Below are 17,405 nucleotides of genomic sequence, written 5' to 3'. Positions count from 1 at the left end.
GACTCTGTCTGAAAAAAAAAACAAAAACAAAAACAAAAAAACTTGTCCCTGTGCTACCCATCTTTTTTTGTTTTGTTTTGTTTTTGAGACGCAGTCTCGCTCTGTCGCCCAGGCTGGAGTGCAGTGGCCGGATCTCAGCTCACTGCAAGCTCCGCCTTCCGGGTTCACGCCATTCTCCTGCCTCAGCGCCCCCCCCCCCAACCCCAGTAGCTGGGACTACAGGTGCCTGCCACCACGCCTGGCTAATTCTTTGTATTTTCAGTAGAGACGGAGTTTCACCATGTTAGCCAGGATGGTCTCGATCTCTTGACCTCGTGATCCGCCCTCCTCGGCCTCCCAAAGTGCTGGGATTAGAGGCATGAGCCACCGCGCCCGGCCTGTGCTACCCATCTTGGTTAAAGGCATCTCACTCTCCCAGTCATCAAGGCTAGAAACCTGGGGTTCACGCTCAATTCTTCCCTTTCCCATAACCTTTATAGCCTTTACCTTTTATTGTTATTATTATTATTATTATTATTATTTTTTGAGACGGAGTCTCACTCTGTCACCCAGGATGGAGTGCAGTGGCATGCTCTCAGCTCACTACAACCTCCGCCTCCCAGGTTCAAGCAATTCTGCCTCAGCCTCCCAAGTAGCTGGGATTACAGACACCTGCCACCATGCCCAGCTAATTTTTGTATTTTTGTAGAGATGGGGTTTCGCCATGTTGGCCAGGCTGGTCTCAAACTCCTGACCTCAAGTGATTCACCCGGCTCTGCCTCTCAAAGTGCTGGGATTACAGGCGTGAGCCACCCCCCAAGAACCTTTACTTCTAATGATTCATCAGATCCTGCAGCCTTGACCTTCAAAATGCCTGAAATTTACTTTGAATCTATCTTTTTTTCCCTTCCCTATCCCCACAGTCCCCATTGAGGTCCATAGAACCTCTTAGCCATACTCCTTCCACCAATCTCCAGGCTTCCAGGCCTACTCCCACTCGCTATTCTTCATATTGTTCTGAGGATTGTCTCCCTAAAGAAATAGATCTGAGCCTACCACCCCTTGGTTGGAAAAATCTCAGCCTTGCACTTCCCACCCCTACATCTGTGGCCTCCCAACCCTTTCCACTTTGTCTTTGAGGCCCAGGTCTAATTCCACCTCCCTTGGTAAACCCTCACATAGCCTCCCTATAAACGTGTTTTGTCTGTTTTTGAGACAGGGTTTCACTCCGTCACCCAGAATGGGTGCAGTGGGGTGATCACTGCATCCTCGCCTCCCAGGCGTTATAACCATCCTCCCCAGCCTCAGCTTCCTCAATGGCTGTGACTACTGGCGTGCGCCACCACGCCCAGTTAATTCTTGTATTTTTATTAGAGATGGGGTTTTGCCATGTTGCCCAGGCTAGTCTTGAACTCCTGGGCTCAAGGGATCCTCCCACCTTAGCCTCCCAAAGTACTGGATTACAGACGCAAGCCACCGCACCCAGCCTCCCTGTAAACCTGGAGTAATTTATTCCTCTGTCCTCCCATAGCACTATTCATTTTATTCTGCCTGTATTACGACTAATTGTGTACTATTTGGTCTCCCCTATAGCCTGGGAGCCTGCTGGGGACTGGATCCTGGTCTAACCAGTCTTTGTCTTTTTTGAAGCATGTAATCTAGGTCTTTAAACATAATAGGTCCTTAATACATGGCTAGTGAGTATTTTTTTTTCCTTAAGTGTTTGGAAACTTGTTATAAAAAAAAAAAGACCACATTCCCAGTACATTCAAAGTAAGACAATAAAGTAAGAATGATTCTCAAACACCTGACTTGTTTACACTTGGAGAGATTTGATGTTATCCAGTGTTGCTCCTCTATATCTATCACCCAGAAAAGACAAAAGACCAAAGACAATTTTAACTCTTTATTTGAAACAAACAATTTCAGAGACAGAAGGTTAGTCGTGACAACAGCTTTTCACTACAACACAAGGGTGGGCATGGCTCACTGAAGGGACAGGCCAGGCGCCTCAGAACAATATATACAATTTAAACAGTGGCTAACTGGTGACAGTTATAAAAACACAAAAAGGAGCCTGGGAAACAGCAAAGTCAACAGGGAAAGAACTGGGTACCCCCTTTGCCAGAAGTTAATTGTTTTCTAGGGCCTCCAAGGCAAGATGGGGAAGAGAGAAGATGTAGGCAGTGGGGCAGGCCCTGTGCCCACAGCTCCTCGCCTGTCCTTTGACCACAGATCCCATCCTGCATGACTCAAGCCCCCACAGGCTTGGCCTGGCTCTTATGATGGGGGAATAATAGAGGGGAACCCAGCCTCAACCCAAGTCAGAAGGTAGTTTTTGCCTTGGGAGCTCTGTCCATTGAACTAAAGGGAGGCAGTTACAGAGGGGGCTAAGCATGTTGACACCATGGCTCATGGCAACCTAAGATGGCAGAGAGACAAACACAGAAACCAAGGGGACAGGAGTCTGCACAACAGGAGTCTGCTCCCCGTACTTAGTCATTCTCTGCCTCTGAGGAAAAAAAGGCATTTGGAAGATTTTAAAAACTGCAGCACCAAGGGTTGGTGCTTGCCGGGGGGGTGAGGGATACGCGGTGGTGAGAGGGTGCCAACAACCAATTATTTCATAGGAGGGGAAGAGTGTCTAAGCTCTGTGTTTTATGTAAATGGTCCCCTCGTCGCTTTCATTGTTTACTTCATACCTTTCAGATGAGACCTTTTTGCGTGGTGCTGGGGAAGAGTAGAGAAGGGAGTGGGCACAGGGCAGAGAAGGCAGCTGGGTTTTTCCCTAGGTCATGCCTGGGAACAAGAGGCTTTACCTATGCGGGATGGGTCAGGAAACCCAAAGCCAAAGGATCACCAGAGCTATTAACACTCCACCCAGAGTCTGGACCCAGAAGGAGGGGTTTACTCTGAAGCATAAAGAAAACGGGCAAGCTGGCTTTTGCCCATCACTGGGAGACCAGCCCCTGAGTACAGAAGACCGGGGCCCCATGGTTGTCAAGTGGTATGGAAGAAGATAAAAGCCAGGGTTCCTAGAGAAGGCAGGGAATGGGTGAGCGGAAAGGAGCAGTCAGGGCCCTTCAGAATGAGTAGCATTGGTTCCTGGGCCTGTCACCCTGAGGGACATGACCACAGGACAGACATTGATGTGAAAGATGGATATGGATGGCACACGAGCTCAGTCCAGGTCTTCCTCCCCAGGACGACCCAGTTCCTCATAAATCTCGCGCACAGCCAGGATGCGATTGAGCATGCTCTCCAACATGCTGCGGTCCATGGGGATCACAGAATACCAGAGAGGTGACTCGGCGATGCAGGACCTTTCCGGTTGCAGGTAGAACACATCGTTGCGAGTCCGGAGGCTTTCAGGACTGCAACATCGGGGGTGGGGGTGGGGATGGCAGGACAGAAGATCAGTACCAAGGCAAAGTAGATCCCTCGGGTCCCCATGCTAACGCTCTCTCTGCCAACCCACCAACTCACCATTTTGAGAGATAGAATTCATAGAACTTGACAGGGCAGCGGAGAGGATTCATGCGGTTCTCACGCTGCTCTAAGATAGGGGCTTCATCTTCTCTCTTCCGTTTTCCAGGACCCGTGTCTGTAGGGGAGGGAAATGACTCAGACTCATTAAGAGCACAGGCTTCACGAGCCTCATCCAAGAGCACAGTCCAGGGCACAGGGAGAAGGCATCACGACACAAATTACAGTCTCATCAAGATGGGAGAGGTGGAAGAAGAGGTCAGTCTCCCTCTCCCACGCCAACCCAACATCCTGTCGAGCTGTTGTTATGCAACCCTCCCCGGTTCCCACTGCCAAAGACTCTCTTTAAAATCTCCCCCAAGTTGCTGTCTTGAAGAGGTGATCTCAGAAGTTATTCAAAAAACCTGATAAAACAGACCCTACTGCAAGGGCGGGCTTGCCTTCTGGGATAAACAGCAATGGCCCCAACCCCTCGCGCATTAGTCCAGGTAGAAGCATGGGTCCAGAGAAGGGACCTTGGGAACTGCACTCAGACAGGACAGAAATCCAGGAACAGAAAAAATGGAAACCAAGGTGCAGTTGTTGTTAGGCCCGACAGCAAAGAATCAGAGAAAGCCTGTCATTCATTCAGTCTACCCCCCCCGCCACAGTCAAACACACCCAAAGGTTTCCTACCTGTCCACCACCCAGAAAAAGCAGGCAAGGAAGTAAACTGTCTTAAATGAGGAAAGGGGGGAGAGAGGTCACGGGGTGACCTCCTATATATGCGACAGCCACTGCCCATCAAGTAGGAGGACTGGCCGTTTCTACCCTTTCTGCACACAGCAACGGAAGGAGAGGGAAGCTAGGGGCCAAGGAGAGGGCCGACCTGGCAGGTATGGTGGGTTATGGCAGGGCATGGAAGGGGAAGGCAGAGAAGGGGCAAAAGCACAGGGGAGGGGGCAGCCTCGTACCTCGCCCTTTCCTCTGGCGGACTGGGGCATAGTAGCGGATGCTCACCACCTTGGTGGTGCCCCGAGGGGTGGTACACTTGCGGGACTGCCGCACCACATTGGTGAAGGAGAGTTGCATGTGTTCCTCAGCTGTCTGCAGCCCAAAAAACTTAGTGTTGAAGAACATGAGGGTGTTGAGGAGGACAAAGGGCGAGTAGACCCCCAGTTGCTTACACTCCCAGAGGTGCTCCTCCTCCACTCGAGAGAACACCGTATCTACAATGGTCAAGGGGGAGAGGCCGGTCAGGAGGGAGTGGCTGCCCAAACCCAACCACTTCCCATCCCATGTGCCCTGCTCATTTCCCACACCATTCTCATTTGGTGAGTAACCTTCATATATAAAACACTGTCACTTTGCTACACTTGCTACACTACACAGTGGGACAGGGCTTTAAATAATACATACTTTCCACTCCTGCATTTGGAACGTCTCTCACCACCCTCAAGTTGTAGACAGGTAAATGTAAACCTTGAGGAGTCCCACGATTTCTTGCTCTCTTTCTTTACTTACCACCCAAACCCAGGCCATCTTTTTCTGGTCCTAGAGATAGCTCTTCAGACCTAAGTCTTGATCCCCTCCTCATGTTCAAGAACAGGCGCTCCTATGCTCCTTTAACTCTAAACCCTGAGGCATCCAGCTACACGCTCCTGCCCTCGGGCCCTTTGTGAAGAGTGGCAGACCAAATAGCACAGGAGTCTTGGGATGGTGGATTGGAAGAATGGAAAAAGGGTGTGTAGGGGTTGCTACGTCCCTGTCCCTTACTGTTGGGGAGGAGTGTGGGCTGCCAGGTACTCAGAGACTTATTGAGTTCTTGAACGAAAGTCAGGTAGTAAAGGTCCGTGAAAATGTTCACCATCCGGTTATTTTCCAGCAAGTACTGGGGAAAGAAAAACAGACACACATAAGGCTAGACTGTAGGTCCTCGAAGAAAGAGAATGATGCTGAAGCCCCCAGGTATGGTGTCGTCAGTCATTAGGAGACGATGGGAAACAGTTGCTTGATTAGGTGGCCTCGAGTGCTTTCCCCCAGGTATACCTACAGCTCTGCGCTACTCAGGCTTTGCTGGAAGAGGAGGAGGCTTGGAGGAGATGTTCTTTAGAAGCCCACACCTCCTTGTCAGGTAATACGTGGTTGACTTCTCCCAGGGGGAACTAAACATTACGCCAGCACTCAAGGATCCCAGCTCCACCCATCCCTCCCCTCCTAGAATGGGCTTAAATACTACAAAGGGGACCTGGATAGTAATGAAGACTGCTCCTTGGCCAACAGTCCTGGAATGCAGTTTTGATTTTAGAAAAGTATTGATATCTCATGTTCTATTTGGAATAGGAGATTAAAGGCAAGCCGCCTGCTTGAGGTAGGGGACAAGATGAGGAACAGGGAGTGCAACAGAATAATTGCTTTTTTTTTTTCATTAAATATTTTTTGGGTAGAGATGCGGTATCACTTTGTTGCCCAGGCTGGTCTCAAACTCCTGGCTTGAAGCGATCCTCCTGCCTCAGCCTCCCAAAGTGTTGGGATTACAGGCGTTAGCCACCGTGCCCAACCCAGAATCATTTCTGGTTAGACCCTGCCTGCTGTGTTAAGAGTGACAGGAAGCAAGGTGGTGCATGAGAGGTACCTGCTGGATGCCAAGACACAAATAGTAGATACTGTCAGGTTCGTATCGTTCACCATTGGGCCGAGTGATTTCTCTCACAAACTGGGCCAGACCGTAGTTGAGCTCAGCAGCTGAGCAGGCGAGAATATCCTCTTTGATACGCATGGGTTTGGCTGCAGTGATATGTTGTGCAGGGACAGGATTAAGAAAAACTCTACATGGAGAATTTCACTTAGCTCCACCACCATTAACCCCTTCATCCCTTAGTCATGCCTAGCTCCTGAACAATTACAGAAAGACCCCCTAACCTTGAACCTAGACAGCATTTCCTTTCATCTACAACTCCTCCCCATCTTCACAGGGCATCCTTAAGTCATCACACCCTTATCACTCCTAGACATCTTCAGCTGAATCACAGGCCCAGCCCCTTCTTCCCTTTCCCCTCCTCCTCCCTGTCTTTGCCCTCCCCTACCCCCAACCGCAAGTACTTACGGCCAAAGCGCAGCTCATCACCCTTGCTGGTTTCTCCATTGGCATATTTTGACTGCACCCAGCACTTCCAAGCATTGACACCATATGAATAGTTGAGCCCGGTACAACTAGGCTGACTGCTCATGGAGTCCCGGGAGCAGCTTTCGGAAAGCACCAGCCGCTTTTGACCCTGGAGGAGAAGAGAAAGCAGGGGCATGGCAGAGGTAAGGCCAGAGGCAAGGTGAGAAAGCTAGTCAGCACCATATTTACTGCTGGCCGGGGCAGGGGCTGATGTAAGTACACAGGAAGCTTCCACAGCACAGAGCCCCAGGAATAGCTTTGATGACCTTGTGAAATGGGGGAAGAGTAAAGTTTGGCTTTATCTCAGTACTTCTAGTGTTGGAGAAAGGAGGTTAGGGAAGGTCGAACTATGGTTGCTGGCTTGGCTCTCACATCCTCTCCCCTTTGGGCCTCCATTCTTCTTTTGTACATATGGTAGCCCCAGCCCTACCTTCCTCATGGTTCGGGGAAGGTCTTGTTCAGTAGACACATCCTCAGGCCCTACTAGGCCACAATCAAAGAGGAAGTCTACACTGGGATTAATGTCCAGAGGATCTAATAAAAAGGAAAGAAAGAAGAAATCAATTTCTTAAGATCTCAACCCTGCAGCCCTCCTGCCCCACCCCTGCTACTTGCCCACTTGACACTAGATGAGCCAAAGGAACCAGTAAAGCTATACCAAAAAGCATGCTCAGAGTCACAGAAACACAAAACACAGCAATGTGAACTACTGAACTGTAAACATGTTGAACATAGTGAAACATTTTTTTTTTTTTTTTTTTGAGACGGAGTCTCCCTCTGTCGCCCAGGCTGGAGTGCAGTGGCACAATCTCGGCTCACTGCAAGCTCCGCCTCCTGGGTTTCCTGCCTCAGCCTCCCGAGTAGCTGGGACTACAGGCGCCCGCCACCACGCCCAGCTAGATTTTTGTATTTTTTTAGTAGAGACGGGGTTTAACCGTGTTAGCCAGGATGGTCTCGATCTCCTGACCCCGTGATCCGCCCGTCTCGGCCTCCCAAAGTGCTGGGATTACAGGCTTGAGCCACCGCGCCCGGCCGAACATAGTGAAATTTTTATGTTTTTTTACAGTTTAAAAATAATAATAAAAAAAAGCATGACTCAGAAGTCTGAAAGAATGCACCTGTCCTGGTGTCTCTGGCACTGCTCCCTGTGAGAACCTTCTGTCTTAGAATCACAACGAACACTTTTCAGGGTCATACTCAGGGACACAAGGAACATTCCCTTCCTGATGGCACGAATGCTACCATACCCAGTGGGCACGGCTCCAATCTTACTCACTCTTAGGGAAGTCTGCCTCCAAGTCTTGCCCAGGCTCATCCAAGACATTGGCCATCTTGACTGCCATGGCCAGGACATCATCTCGAGCAGGCCCAAACAGGTCACAGTCTTCCAGGAGTCCCTCTGCACTCTGGTTGCTCACAAGATCTGGGAAGCAGAGAAGTGGGCTCAGTGGCTACAAGCTCCTGCTAGCACCCTCACGAGCTTTCAGGGGCTGATCCCAACTATCCTCCCATTCTACTAGGCACCAAGATCATCAATAGCTCCCCCTCGGGCAGAGACACGCTGGTAGCACCCTGTCTCCCTCATCGCCACCATCTATGGCATACCACAAAGGTCAGATGAGGCCTTGTCTAACTCCTCAGCCTCTGCAATCATTTCTGCCATAGCCAGGATGTCGGCCTCCAAGGGGTTGGAAGGGATCTTCACCTTCAGCTCCTCAATGGTCTCTACAATCTTGTCTGTGCTCTCCAAGGTAGTGGGCAAGAACATGGGCACAGGCACCTGGAGGCACGAATCCCAACTAAATGCCAAGAACCACACCAGCAGTTGGGGGGAGGGGGGGACAGATGATGAGAGTGAAGGGGGACAGTTGATGAGAGTAAGGGGAAAGGGTGGATCTCAAACCTGGAAGGGGAAAGGAGAACCCAGCCAGGAAGGGCAGGGAAACTTACCGGGATAGGCATCGAGAAAGGCACCGGGACTTTCTGGCAGTACAGATGCATAGGCACTGGCACGAAGATGGGCACTGGGATGGGCAGCACAATCACCTGTGGCTTCCACTCTTCTGTGGACGAGAAAAGGGATCTTCTCAGAGACCCTGCTGGACTGATCACATCGGACCCGCCAAAAGCTCTAACGTGCTCAGTGTCACAAAACTGCCCTTGAAGCAATGGCTGAAAGACACCTCTACGATTTTAGGACAACCATATGCATGAGGCTTCAGCTACCTAAGGAATCCCCTTGTCCAGTTCACGGACATAGGGCTGGCAGGCCTAGGACTCCGGAATACAGCCTGTGGCATCAAGGTACCCTGGCTCACCTGTCTGACTCCCTTTGGACTTCATCTCCACCTTGCAGGAGACGCCCCGATTCTGCATCAGCGGCTTACACATGGCAGCCTTGTTTTTGCGGGGTGTTGCTGGGGGCGGTGGGGGTGGAGGAGGGGTGGGAGCCGTGGGAGCTGATCGGGTCTTCACAGGGATCTGCAGAGAAAAAGGAACATTTGTGCCGCCAACTGCCGTACCCTCCTCTGAGATTATCCTCCCCCTTGGCTTTTGCCCCGACCTTGCCCAAATTCCCATTTTCCTCTGGGGTCCTCACTGTGTTGCTGTTCTCCACTTTGGTTTGAGAGGGTGTCTGGGGTTTTGACTCAGGAGACTGACCTGTAGATCAAAACAAATGAATGCTCTCATCCAAGGGACTAGCTCTCCATTTTCCTTACCCCTGTTCCAGGACAGCTTCATTAACAGGTACACCAAATACAGATGGGAAGTTCTAGGATTTGCCCCCCTTGCCATCCCAGATCTAGTCTCCTCTGTGCCCCAGCAATAGTAGCCTAAAAGACTCTTTGCTCCTTGAGAATGAAACATTACATTTTCCCCAAAAACCCACAATTGACACCTTCCATTTAGATAGCCTGGGTATCCCTGGAGTTGTGGAGGGGCAGGGGCAACATTCTAGAAATGACAGTCTTCAGTCTCACTAAAGGTAGAGTTTATGCTGAGATTTCCTTATCTCAGAAAAGTAACCGTAACCCCTATATGCCCCATCCTATCAGGATAGGCACCCACTCCCTAATAATATACATTTCATAGACAATCAGTAGACGCTAACTCCAAGAAGTTTTAAATAAGACTTCCCCTTCTGAACCGCAGGGTTCGGAAGCTAAAAGAGAATACAGTTCACAGTACTAGCACCCTATCTGGCCAGGGATGAGGTGAATGCAAGAGGAAGGAGAAAGGGGCTAGGCTTAGGATTAGGAGAGTCCAGGCCCCCTCTAACAGAGCGTACCCCCTGCCCGGGACTCACTGTTCAGGAGGCTCTCGGGCCCACTCTGGGTATCCAGGTTGGGTTGGTTCTGCTGGCTATAGAAGCGCAGAAGACACTGCTGGTTGCAGAAATGACGGATCTGCCCACGCCAGTGGATGGTCTCCAGCAGCTTCCCCTGGCGCTTACAGGCATGGCACCGGGCAGCCTGAGGATGTCAAAAGGATGGTCAGACCTGCCTCCCTAAAATGCGTTGGGCCCTTTCTTTCCCCTGGGATAAGCCATGCTCCTCCGCTTGGAGATCGGGCCGGCTTAGAGATGGAAGGCTGGCTGCCCTGCCTGGAGATCTGTCCACACCCCGAGCTTAGTACCACAGCCTGTGCTCCCCGCCGCCCTCTTTCCCGCCTCGCTCGCGTGCTGACCCTCCTCACCTTGCAGTACCACAGCAGGTACTTGCTTTTACAGTCCTCACTGCAGAAGTCCCAGGTGCTGCCATCCAGTTGCTCAGTGACTCCGCGCTGGCAAGTCTGGGAGCAGTAAGTACAAGTGATACAGCACAAGCCCAGCTTCTTAGTGAAGTCCTGTTTGTACAGCAGCACACAGCCTGGAAAGAGGGGAAGAGGAAAGAGAGTCCAGAGACACAGATACCCAAGGGCAAGAGACCCAACCTTTTCAAGGTGCTACACCTGAAACCTCTCTCTAAGCAGCCCCTTGTGCCCAAAGCTTTAGGGGAGATGGGAGTAGAGCATCCCGGGCGGAAGGCTCTGCCTCACGGACCACTTTCCCAGCCTCCCTCCCTTCTCCTCCATTCTCCCTGGTTGGGAGCTACGTGTCTCCTGCCCTTCCCCATCTCCTTACCTTCGCTGCAGAAGCTCTTCTCCACTCCGCTGAATCGGAGTTTCTCATGCAAGAGTTTCTCCTGCCGACAGTGCTCACACTGGGACACCACACCCCGAAGCCGCTTGAAGTCCTCACAGCAATCACGGCAGCAGAACTGGAACACTTGGTCCTGAGGTGGGGGCACAGGGCAGGGAGGATAAGCTGTAACATCTGGCCTCAGCAGGGGCCAAGTGGAAGGACCCCTTCAGACAGTCTGGTCATGTGGCAAGATGTGGGTGGGGGTGGGGCTCTTACCTGCCAGTCCAAGACCTCAGGCTTGCCACTGAAGAGGCTGTGGCAGTAGTGACAGCTCAGGTGAATGCCCCCTTCGGGGCTTGTGCGCTGGAGGGAAGGAAGACAAGTAAGGGAGGGGCAAGATGTGTGCAGCGGTGGGGAAGGGGAGTCAGGCTTGTTCTTTGCTCTGCCCAGGCCTGCCTACCCCAATTCTCCGACCCTCTTTATGTTACCACACCCTTCTATCCCTGGTCCAGGGCCTGGAGTACCTGGAACTTGGTCCAGCAGCTGGGGCTGCAGAACTGGTAGACTGTGCGGTCAACCTTGTTGTAGTAACAGGGGTCAGAGAGGCTGCGGCGGCAGAAGCTGCAGGGTCGGGGAGGGCCTGGGGCATAGACAGAAAGAGAGAGAGGAAAAGAAAAAGAGAGAGGGAGAGAGAGAGCACACAGAAGGTGTAAGGCAGTGCAAGAGACGAACAGAAATTCCACGGGGAGATGTGGTTGGGGCTAAGGTCGGGCAGCAGGGATTACTCTGGAAGAGGGGAGTATGGGAGGTAGAGAGAAGGCCAGCAGGGGACTCAGAGAAGAGGGCTTTGCACCTACCAGTGAGCCCTGCCTGCTTCACTTTGTAAGAAGTGGTACAGCACAGGGAACAGAACAAGCTGGTCTTGCCATTACGATCCACATGTGATAGCATCTCAAAGTTCTTACACAGGGTCTTGCACCAGACACATGGGTACACACGTGTGTTTTTCTGTGAGGATGGGGAAGGAGAGGCTGAGGCTGGATTTGTCCCTTCACTTTTATTTTTTAAATGTTTTAAACATGAAATATTTCAGGCATACAAAAAAAGTATAGATGATGATGTAACAAAGACCTGTGTATCCACCAGCCAGCTTCAAAAATAAAACATAACAGATACAATTGAAACCCCCTTTATTTGTTTTATTTCTCCCAGTCCTTGACCTGTCAGCCACCTTTATTTATCACCCAAGAACCACACCCCCTTCCACAGCCCTCTAATGCACTACTCCCTCGGCCCCACCTTCTTATACGCCCCCAAGCAGGTTGTGTTGCAGAACCGCTTTTGTTGGCCCTCGTGGAAGAGGAGCTCAGGGCCAGGGCTCCCGGTCTTGGTGTAGATGTAAGCCCCACACTGGTCACAACAGTTGGTTTTCAGTCCCTTGTTGGCCCGGAATTTGGAGAAGCAAGAATCGCTGCAGAGCCGGTGCACCACGCTGCCATTGCTGACCTCATGCAGGACCTGCCACACACACACGCACCCTGAGCTAGGGCCTGGCCACCACCGCCCACCCCAATGCAAGGTCAGCCCCCCACCTCACCCTAGACCTTCACAGCAGACAGTGGGCCCAGGGACCCCCCAACCTGCGCCGCAGGCTGCCGACTTGATGGTGAGGTCCTGGGAGGTAAAGAAGGCCAGCTGTGCGCATCCTGGAGAAGCTCTGTCCTTGAATACGCTCCCTCATGATGGCCGCCTTTCCTCCCCACTCCCCTTTCCACGGGGCCTGGCCCCGGCAGCCCCAGGATGGGAGGGGCAGGTCAGGGCTGTCCAGGCTCTGTAAATCAGCCCCCACCGAGTGTCCTCACCTCTCCAGTCTTCTGGCATATGCTGCAGCGAGTGGCATCGGCGGGATCCCCAGACTGGGGGATCGGGCGCTGCTGCTGGGCCTCATACAGGGAGAGACAGACGGACGTGCAGAACTCATGGAAGGAGCCTCCGGAACCAGTCTGCGCCACAACTGAGTCCTTGGTGTTCCAGATCTCCCTAGAGGTGGGAACAGGTTTGAATATTCACTCAAGACCACCCTCTCATTTCCTCAGCTTCCGCCCCTCGTCCAGGATCAATGACCACAGAGCCAAATACTCTGACTCCCTCCCTACATCGCTCTCTCGCCCAGCTCCATCCTGCTAGGTTCTTACCAACAGTCTGTCTTACTCATACTCCTGCCCAGATCCCTGCCCTCTGCACAGCCCCCAAGACCCTCACGCACTTCTTGCAGAAGGTACAGGTCTTTTTGCCCGAGGGCTTCTTGGAGAAAGTGGTGAGGCAGGATGATGAGCAGAAGAGCTGAGGCAGCCCCTTGCGCTGATAGGCAGTCTGCCCCTTCTGCAGTGGTGTCCGGCAATGTGCACAAGTCATCTTGGTGCCCACTGCAGAGCGCCCGGCCCTTTGTGACACACTTGAGCGTAGGGACATGCGAGGAGAGCGCCGGGGCCGGAATGGCACAAAGTCCTCATCATTAGGGTCATCTACCATGGCATCAGAATCCTCATCTGACACTGGAACTGCGAAAGTAGGGGGATGGACATGAGAAAGGCCACCAAACCAGGTCTCCAACCATCCCCTGACCAACAGTTCAGTCCCTCTCCTGGGATCTCTGTTGTTCTGGCCTTTACACCCTGGCCCTCGTTACATTAGTGTTTTAAGACCTCGGTGTCTCTCTCCCTTGGTTACTCTGTAACCTCCCAGGGAGGGAAAGGGAGAGGCTCTAAATGAGAAGATTCGGAGACAGAGATGGCATAGCTGAAACAGGAAACTCGCCATTCTCACTGCTCTTGTTTTCAATTTCCCCCACTGCCCCTGGTTCCCATGCCAACCCATAGCGGAGACAGGCACTTCACAAGCTGCATGGAGCAGGACTACAGGAGCTAGAAGATCCATGCCCTGCCGCGTGCCACGTTCGGATCTTTTCCACACCCAGAACTCCCAGGTCACACTTCCTCAAATCCTACTTACTGCTCTCAGTGGAATCTACAACCTCAGGTTTTGGAGGTTCTGCTCTCCTAACGCGTTCGCTTCTCTTCTGTACCTTGGAAAGACGGGAGGGGAGGAAAACTGACACCCTGGCCAGGCTAACACTAGTACAGGGTTTGGGGGGGGGATAGAAGATGGGAGGGGGAAGGGAGAGTGGGGACCCTTGGCCCAGCCCTTAGGAGGAGGGAAGAAAAGGAGGCTGGACTTTCTCCCCAACAAGCAGTAGACACTAGTGCTCCCTCCCTCCTCCTAACTCTCCTTATACACACTCTCTACAGAACAACATCTGGGAGGGAAAATGAAGGGTCTGTCCTTCCCAGAGCTAAGGGGGAACCAGACTCCTTCCAATCCCCTCCCCCTCACCCGTTCAGGCGGCTTCTCACTCGCCTTCGCAGTCAGGCCATCTCCTGCAAAGGAAGCAGAAGGCAGCCTAAATGTTGAGCCTGCCCTCACCACCCCCTCCCCGGCCCAACCCCCGCCTCCATTCCTGGGGAAGAACTTACTCAAAACTGAAAGGGAAAACTCGAGTGCCTGTGGCTTCTTGGGGCCCCTCTCAGGGTTACCTCAGGCTCTGTACTAAGGTGGGGGGGGGCGGTGCACGTGCAGCTATTCCATGAAAAAAAAATCTATCCTTCCCACCAGCTTTCTGTCCCAATCTTTGGGGGTTAAGGAAACACAGGTAATATACCTTTCATTAAGAATTTATATTTTACCAATGAAACACACACACAACCACCCAAAGGTAGCAAAAGGAAAAGGAAGCATCAATGTATGGGTAGCTTCCCCTGGATTCAGGTGGTTATATAAGCCCTAAGACCCTCGTCACAGCCTGATAGAGGCACACCACTAGGCAGAAGAGGGGAGAAACTAGAGCCTCTCAAGTCAAGGTTGTCCCTCCCCTATCACAGACTCAATCCTAGACCCTGCATTTCTACTGCTCTGCTGAAATCCTTATGCTGTTAGGGGCTCCAGAACCTAGTTACCATTCGTCAAACCCAGAAATCCCACTCCCATCTGGAACCAAAAAGCTGTAAAGGTCTTAGAACCAAGAAGCCTGGTGTACTCCTCCAAATCCTGAAGGACGGACTCTGGCACCAAAAGCCCATTGGGGCAGGAAAAAGGGAACCCTTCCCACCAAATCCACTCCTCCCAACCTACGCTCCCTGAAACCTTACCTCATTCCTCCCCCACAGCCTGTGCCCACCCCTACTTTCCTTAATCTTCCTCTACACACTACCCCACTCCTCCCTCCTAAACCCCAAGTCCTTCCCCACACACATCCCTACACTTATCTCCCCACCCTCCTCCTCCCCACTACTTCCCAAAGCACATAGCCACCCCTCCTTACCACCACCCTCTCCCAGCCCTGATTGTCCAGATAATTAGGCAACCTACCTGGCAAGGAAGGATGTGCAGGGGGGCTAGAGCCCCCAGGTTTGGTCTGAGAACTGTTGATTCCATCCCCCAGAGTCTCTCCCACTGAAGGGCTAGGGGGGGCATTTGGGCTCTGTGGCTGCCCTTGGGGAAGCTCCTCCTCCTGCCCAGGGGAGCCCCTTCTCGCAGTAGCTATGGAGGTGGTCTCCTCCTCTTCAATATGTGGGGACTGCAGGGTTATTGGAGAATCTGGAGCCAAAGGCTCTAGTAGCCCCTCGGGTGAACAGGAATTTGCCCCAGCCCCCGGATCAGGTGGTACCACCTCAGGGGTCTGGCCCCCTGGTCCAGGCTCTAGGGTCTGATCCCCCGCATCCCATGCCAGGGTTCCCTCAGGACCGTGGTCCACCTCCGGGGGAGAGGGGGCTTTATAGAGCAGCCCCCCCAGCCCCAGCAACTCAGTGGCTCCATCCAGGACTCCAGGGTCTTTTTCCAGGCCAGCAGGGGTATCAAGCAGGTCCAGGGCTCCCGAGGATGGAGAAGGGCCAGGGGGGGCCCATCCTCGAGTTGGGGCAGTCTGGGATTCCAGCAGATCCTCTCCAAATTCCATGTCTACTGGTAGGTCTCCAGCCAGGGGCTTCTCTGGCAGGGTCAATGGGTCAAATGGACTGGGGAAATCACTGGGGTCCATGAGTATGGCTGGATATGTACTGCAGATTAGGAGGAGAAGAGGAGGCAGTAGAGGTGGTCTTAGCCAGAATTCCTTCTTACATGGGCTCTGAGACACACCCCATCATCCACTTGGATTTCTCATGAACAGCCCCCACCACCACAATCTACAAGCATTTCCGAAGGCTTTAGTCCTAATGACCACTCCCCCCAATACAGCGCCCCCAGTGGGGAGAGGCGTTCCCCGCCCTGGCCCCGTGCCCACACTGGCCAGGCAGTCGGTCGTTCCACCCGCCCACCCCCCTACTCGACTGCAACTCCCATTCCCTTCCCCCTTACCTTTCACCCCCCGCAACTCAGGCTGAACGCCCCCTTAGAGTCTCCTAAGGCCGTCGCCACCAGGAGCCTTTCCCGCCCCCGCGATCTCAGTTTCTATTCCCTCCCCACTCTGCTGGAGCCCCCCAGCTCCCCAGTCTTTACCCACCCAGTCTGGCCCCACCCCCCCTCCCCGCGTTGCTAGGTCCTCCCTCGGCCCTTCCCCCGCCCCCACAAACTGCCCTTCGCAACCCCTTCCCCCAGTTACCTTTCAGGTCGCCCACTTCCTCAGCCCCGTCCCCCTTTCCCATTGCTCCTCCAGTCCTCCCTTCTCCTGTTGCCCACCCCCAACCTCAGGCATTTACAGGAAGACATTTTGGAGCTACGATCTCTCCTTAGACCCCCCCCCACCGCCTCCCGGCTACTGCAAGATCCCGCTTGCAGGTTCGGTTCGGCTTGAGCAGGCCCGACCCCTACCTGCGGCAGGGTTAGTGCAAAGGCTACAAGCCTAGAACTGCAGACAGCGACGGCCCCGCGCTCCTTCTCCACCTCCCTCCCTAGCAGCCGGGACAGGGGTCGCGGCCCCTTTAAATGGCAGCGCCGCTCGCAGCGCCCAGCGCTCTGCACCAGGCGGGCGGGCGGTGCCAGCAACCAACCCCATTGGCTGGCTCCAGGAGGGGGCTCGCGAGACAGCGCCGGCCCCCGGCGCGAGACTCCCAGTCCAGTGGCCGCCTGGAAATTGCGGAGTGGAGTACAGCCACTGGAGACGGCGCCTGAGCCCCCGCCCGGGGCCCCGTTAGTTGAGAAGGAAAAGATAGCCTCTGGAGCTTTGAAGCCGGCCCCCCGGGAAAGGCGGCGTCCCCTTTCCATCCAAGGGCCGAGTGCGCTCACCCACCAAAAACACAGATCTACGCACCTGCTCCCCTTACCTGGCTCAAGAGTCTGGCCCCCGTCACACCCTGCCCGCCCTGCCTCCTGGAGCCCACTCTACCCGTGATCCCCTCCTCTCATTCAAATGGTTCCCGGTCCCCTCCCCCTCCCCGTGTCTCTCTTCGCTTCCCACTCGTGTTCACCCCCCCGGCGTCCGCCCCCCTCAATAGTCCCTACCTACGCCATGCAGCAGGCGCCTGCCAAGATTACCCTCCCCCATCCCCACCTCTCCGGGGCCCGCCCCCTGGGCGACTGTTGGGGTAGTGAGTGACAGCGGAGGATGGGGGGAGGCAGGGACCCAGCCCTCACGTGCCCCTCCTCCCCTTGTCTGCAGCCCCGGGGCCCCCAAAACAGTCT

General features: G+C 53.5%; 1 protein-coding gene across 8 annotated transcripts; it reads right to left on the bottom strand.

Annotated features, from left to right (window-relative positions):
* Positions 1–1,870: 1,870 nt before the first annotated feature.
* LOC105476648 (zinc finger MYM-type containing 3) lies at positions 1,871–17,305 on the bottom strand. 8 transcript variants are annotated; one of them, XM_011732751.3, is made up of 25 exons: positions 17,226–17,305; positions 15,159–15,844; positions 14,127–14,170; positions 13,746–13,818; positions 13,000–13,294; positions 12,596–12,773; positions 12,033–12,251; positions 11,591–11,741; positions 11,258–11,373; positions 11,010–11,096; positions 10,734–10,884; positions 10,307–10,479; positions 9,918–10,083; positions 9,174–9,271; positions 8,929–9,091; positions 8,561–8,673; positions 8,216–8,390; positions 7,887–8,033; positions 7,041–7,144; positions 6,551–6,719; positions 6,080–6,231; positions 5,221–5,335; positions 4,419–4,673; positions 3,466–3,583; positions 1,871–3,353 (listed from the first exon to the last, which is right to left on the bottom strand). In XM_011732751.3, the coding sequence occupies exons 2-25, from the start codon at positions 15,823–15,825 to the stop codon at positions 3,161–3,163; spliced, it is 4,122 nt and encodes a 1,373-aa protein (XP_011731053.1). In that variant the 5' UTR covers positions 15,826–15,844; positions 17,226–17,305; the 3' UTR covers positions 1,871–3,160. The 8 variants fall into 8 exon arrangements, with proteins under 8 accessions (XP_011731053.1, XP_011731061.1, XP_011731058.1 ...); XM_011732759.3 differs by having other exon boundaries at positions 9,210–9,271; positions 13,746–13,812; positions 17,035–17,241; XM_011732756.2 differs by lacking the exon at positions 17,226–17,305 and adding an exon at positions 17,048–17,216 and having other exon boundaries at positions 13,746–13,812.
* Between the last annotated feature and the right edge of the window lie 100 nt (positions 17,306–17,405).

The sequence above is a fragment of the Macaca nemestrina genome, chromosome X, assembly GCF_043159975.1.
Source record: "Macaca nemestrina isolate mMacNem1 chromosome X, mMacNem.hap1, whole genome shotgun sequence".
Classification (NCBI taxonomy): Eukaryota; Metazoa; Chordata; class Mammalia; order Primates; family Cercopithecidae; genus Macaca; species Macaca nemestrina.
The sequence above is the reverse complement of the archived record's forward strand: the minus strand, read 5'-3'. Positions and strand labels throughout refer to the sequence as shown.

Coding starts and splice junctions, on each gene's coding strand:
- LOC105476648 (XM_011732751.3), bottom strand. CDS start 15,825: ATGGACCCCAGTGATTTCCCCAGTCCATTTGACCCATTGACCCTGCCA. Junction 10,084..10,306: donor ACCTGCTGTGGTACTGCAAG/GTGAGGAGGGTC, acceptor TGACATCCTCAG/GCTGCCCGGTGCCATGCCTG. Junction 3,584..4,418: donor CCGCCAGAGGAAAGGGCGAG/GTACGAGGCTGC, acceptor CCTCCCCTACAG/ACACGGGTCCTGGAAAACGG.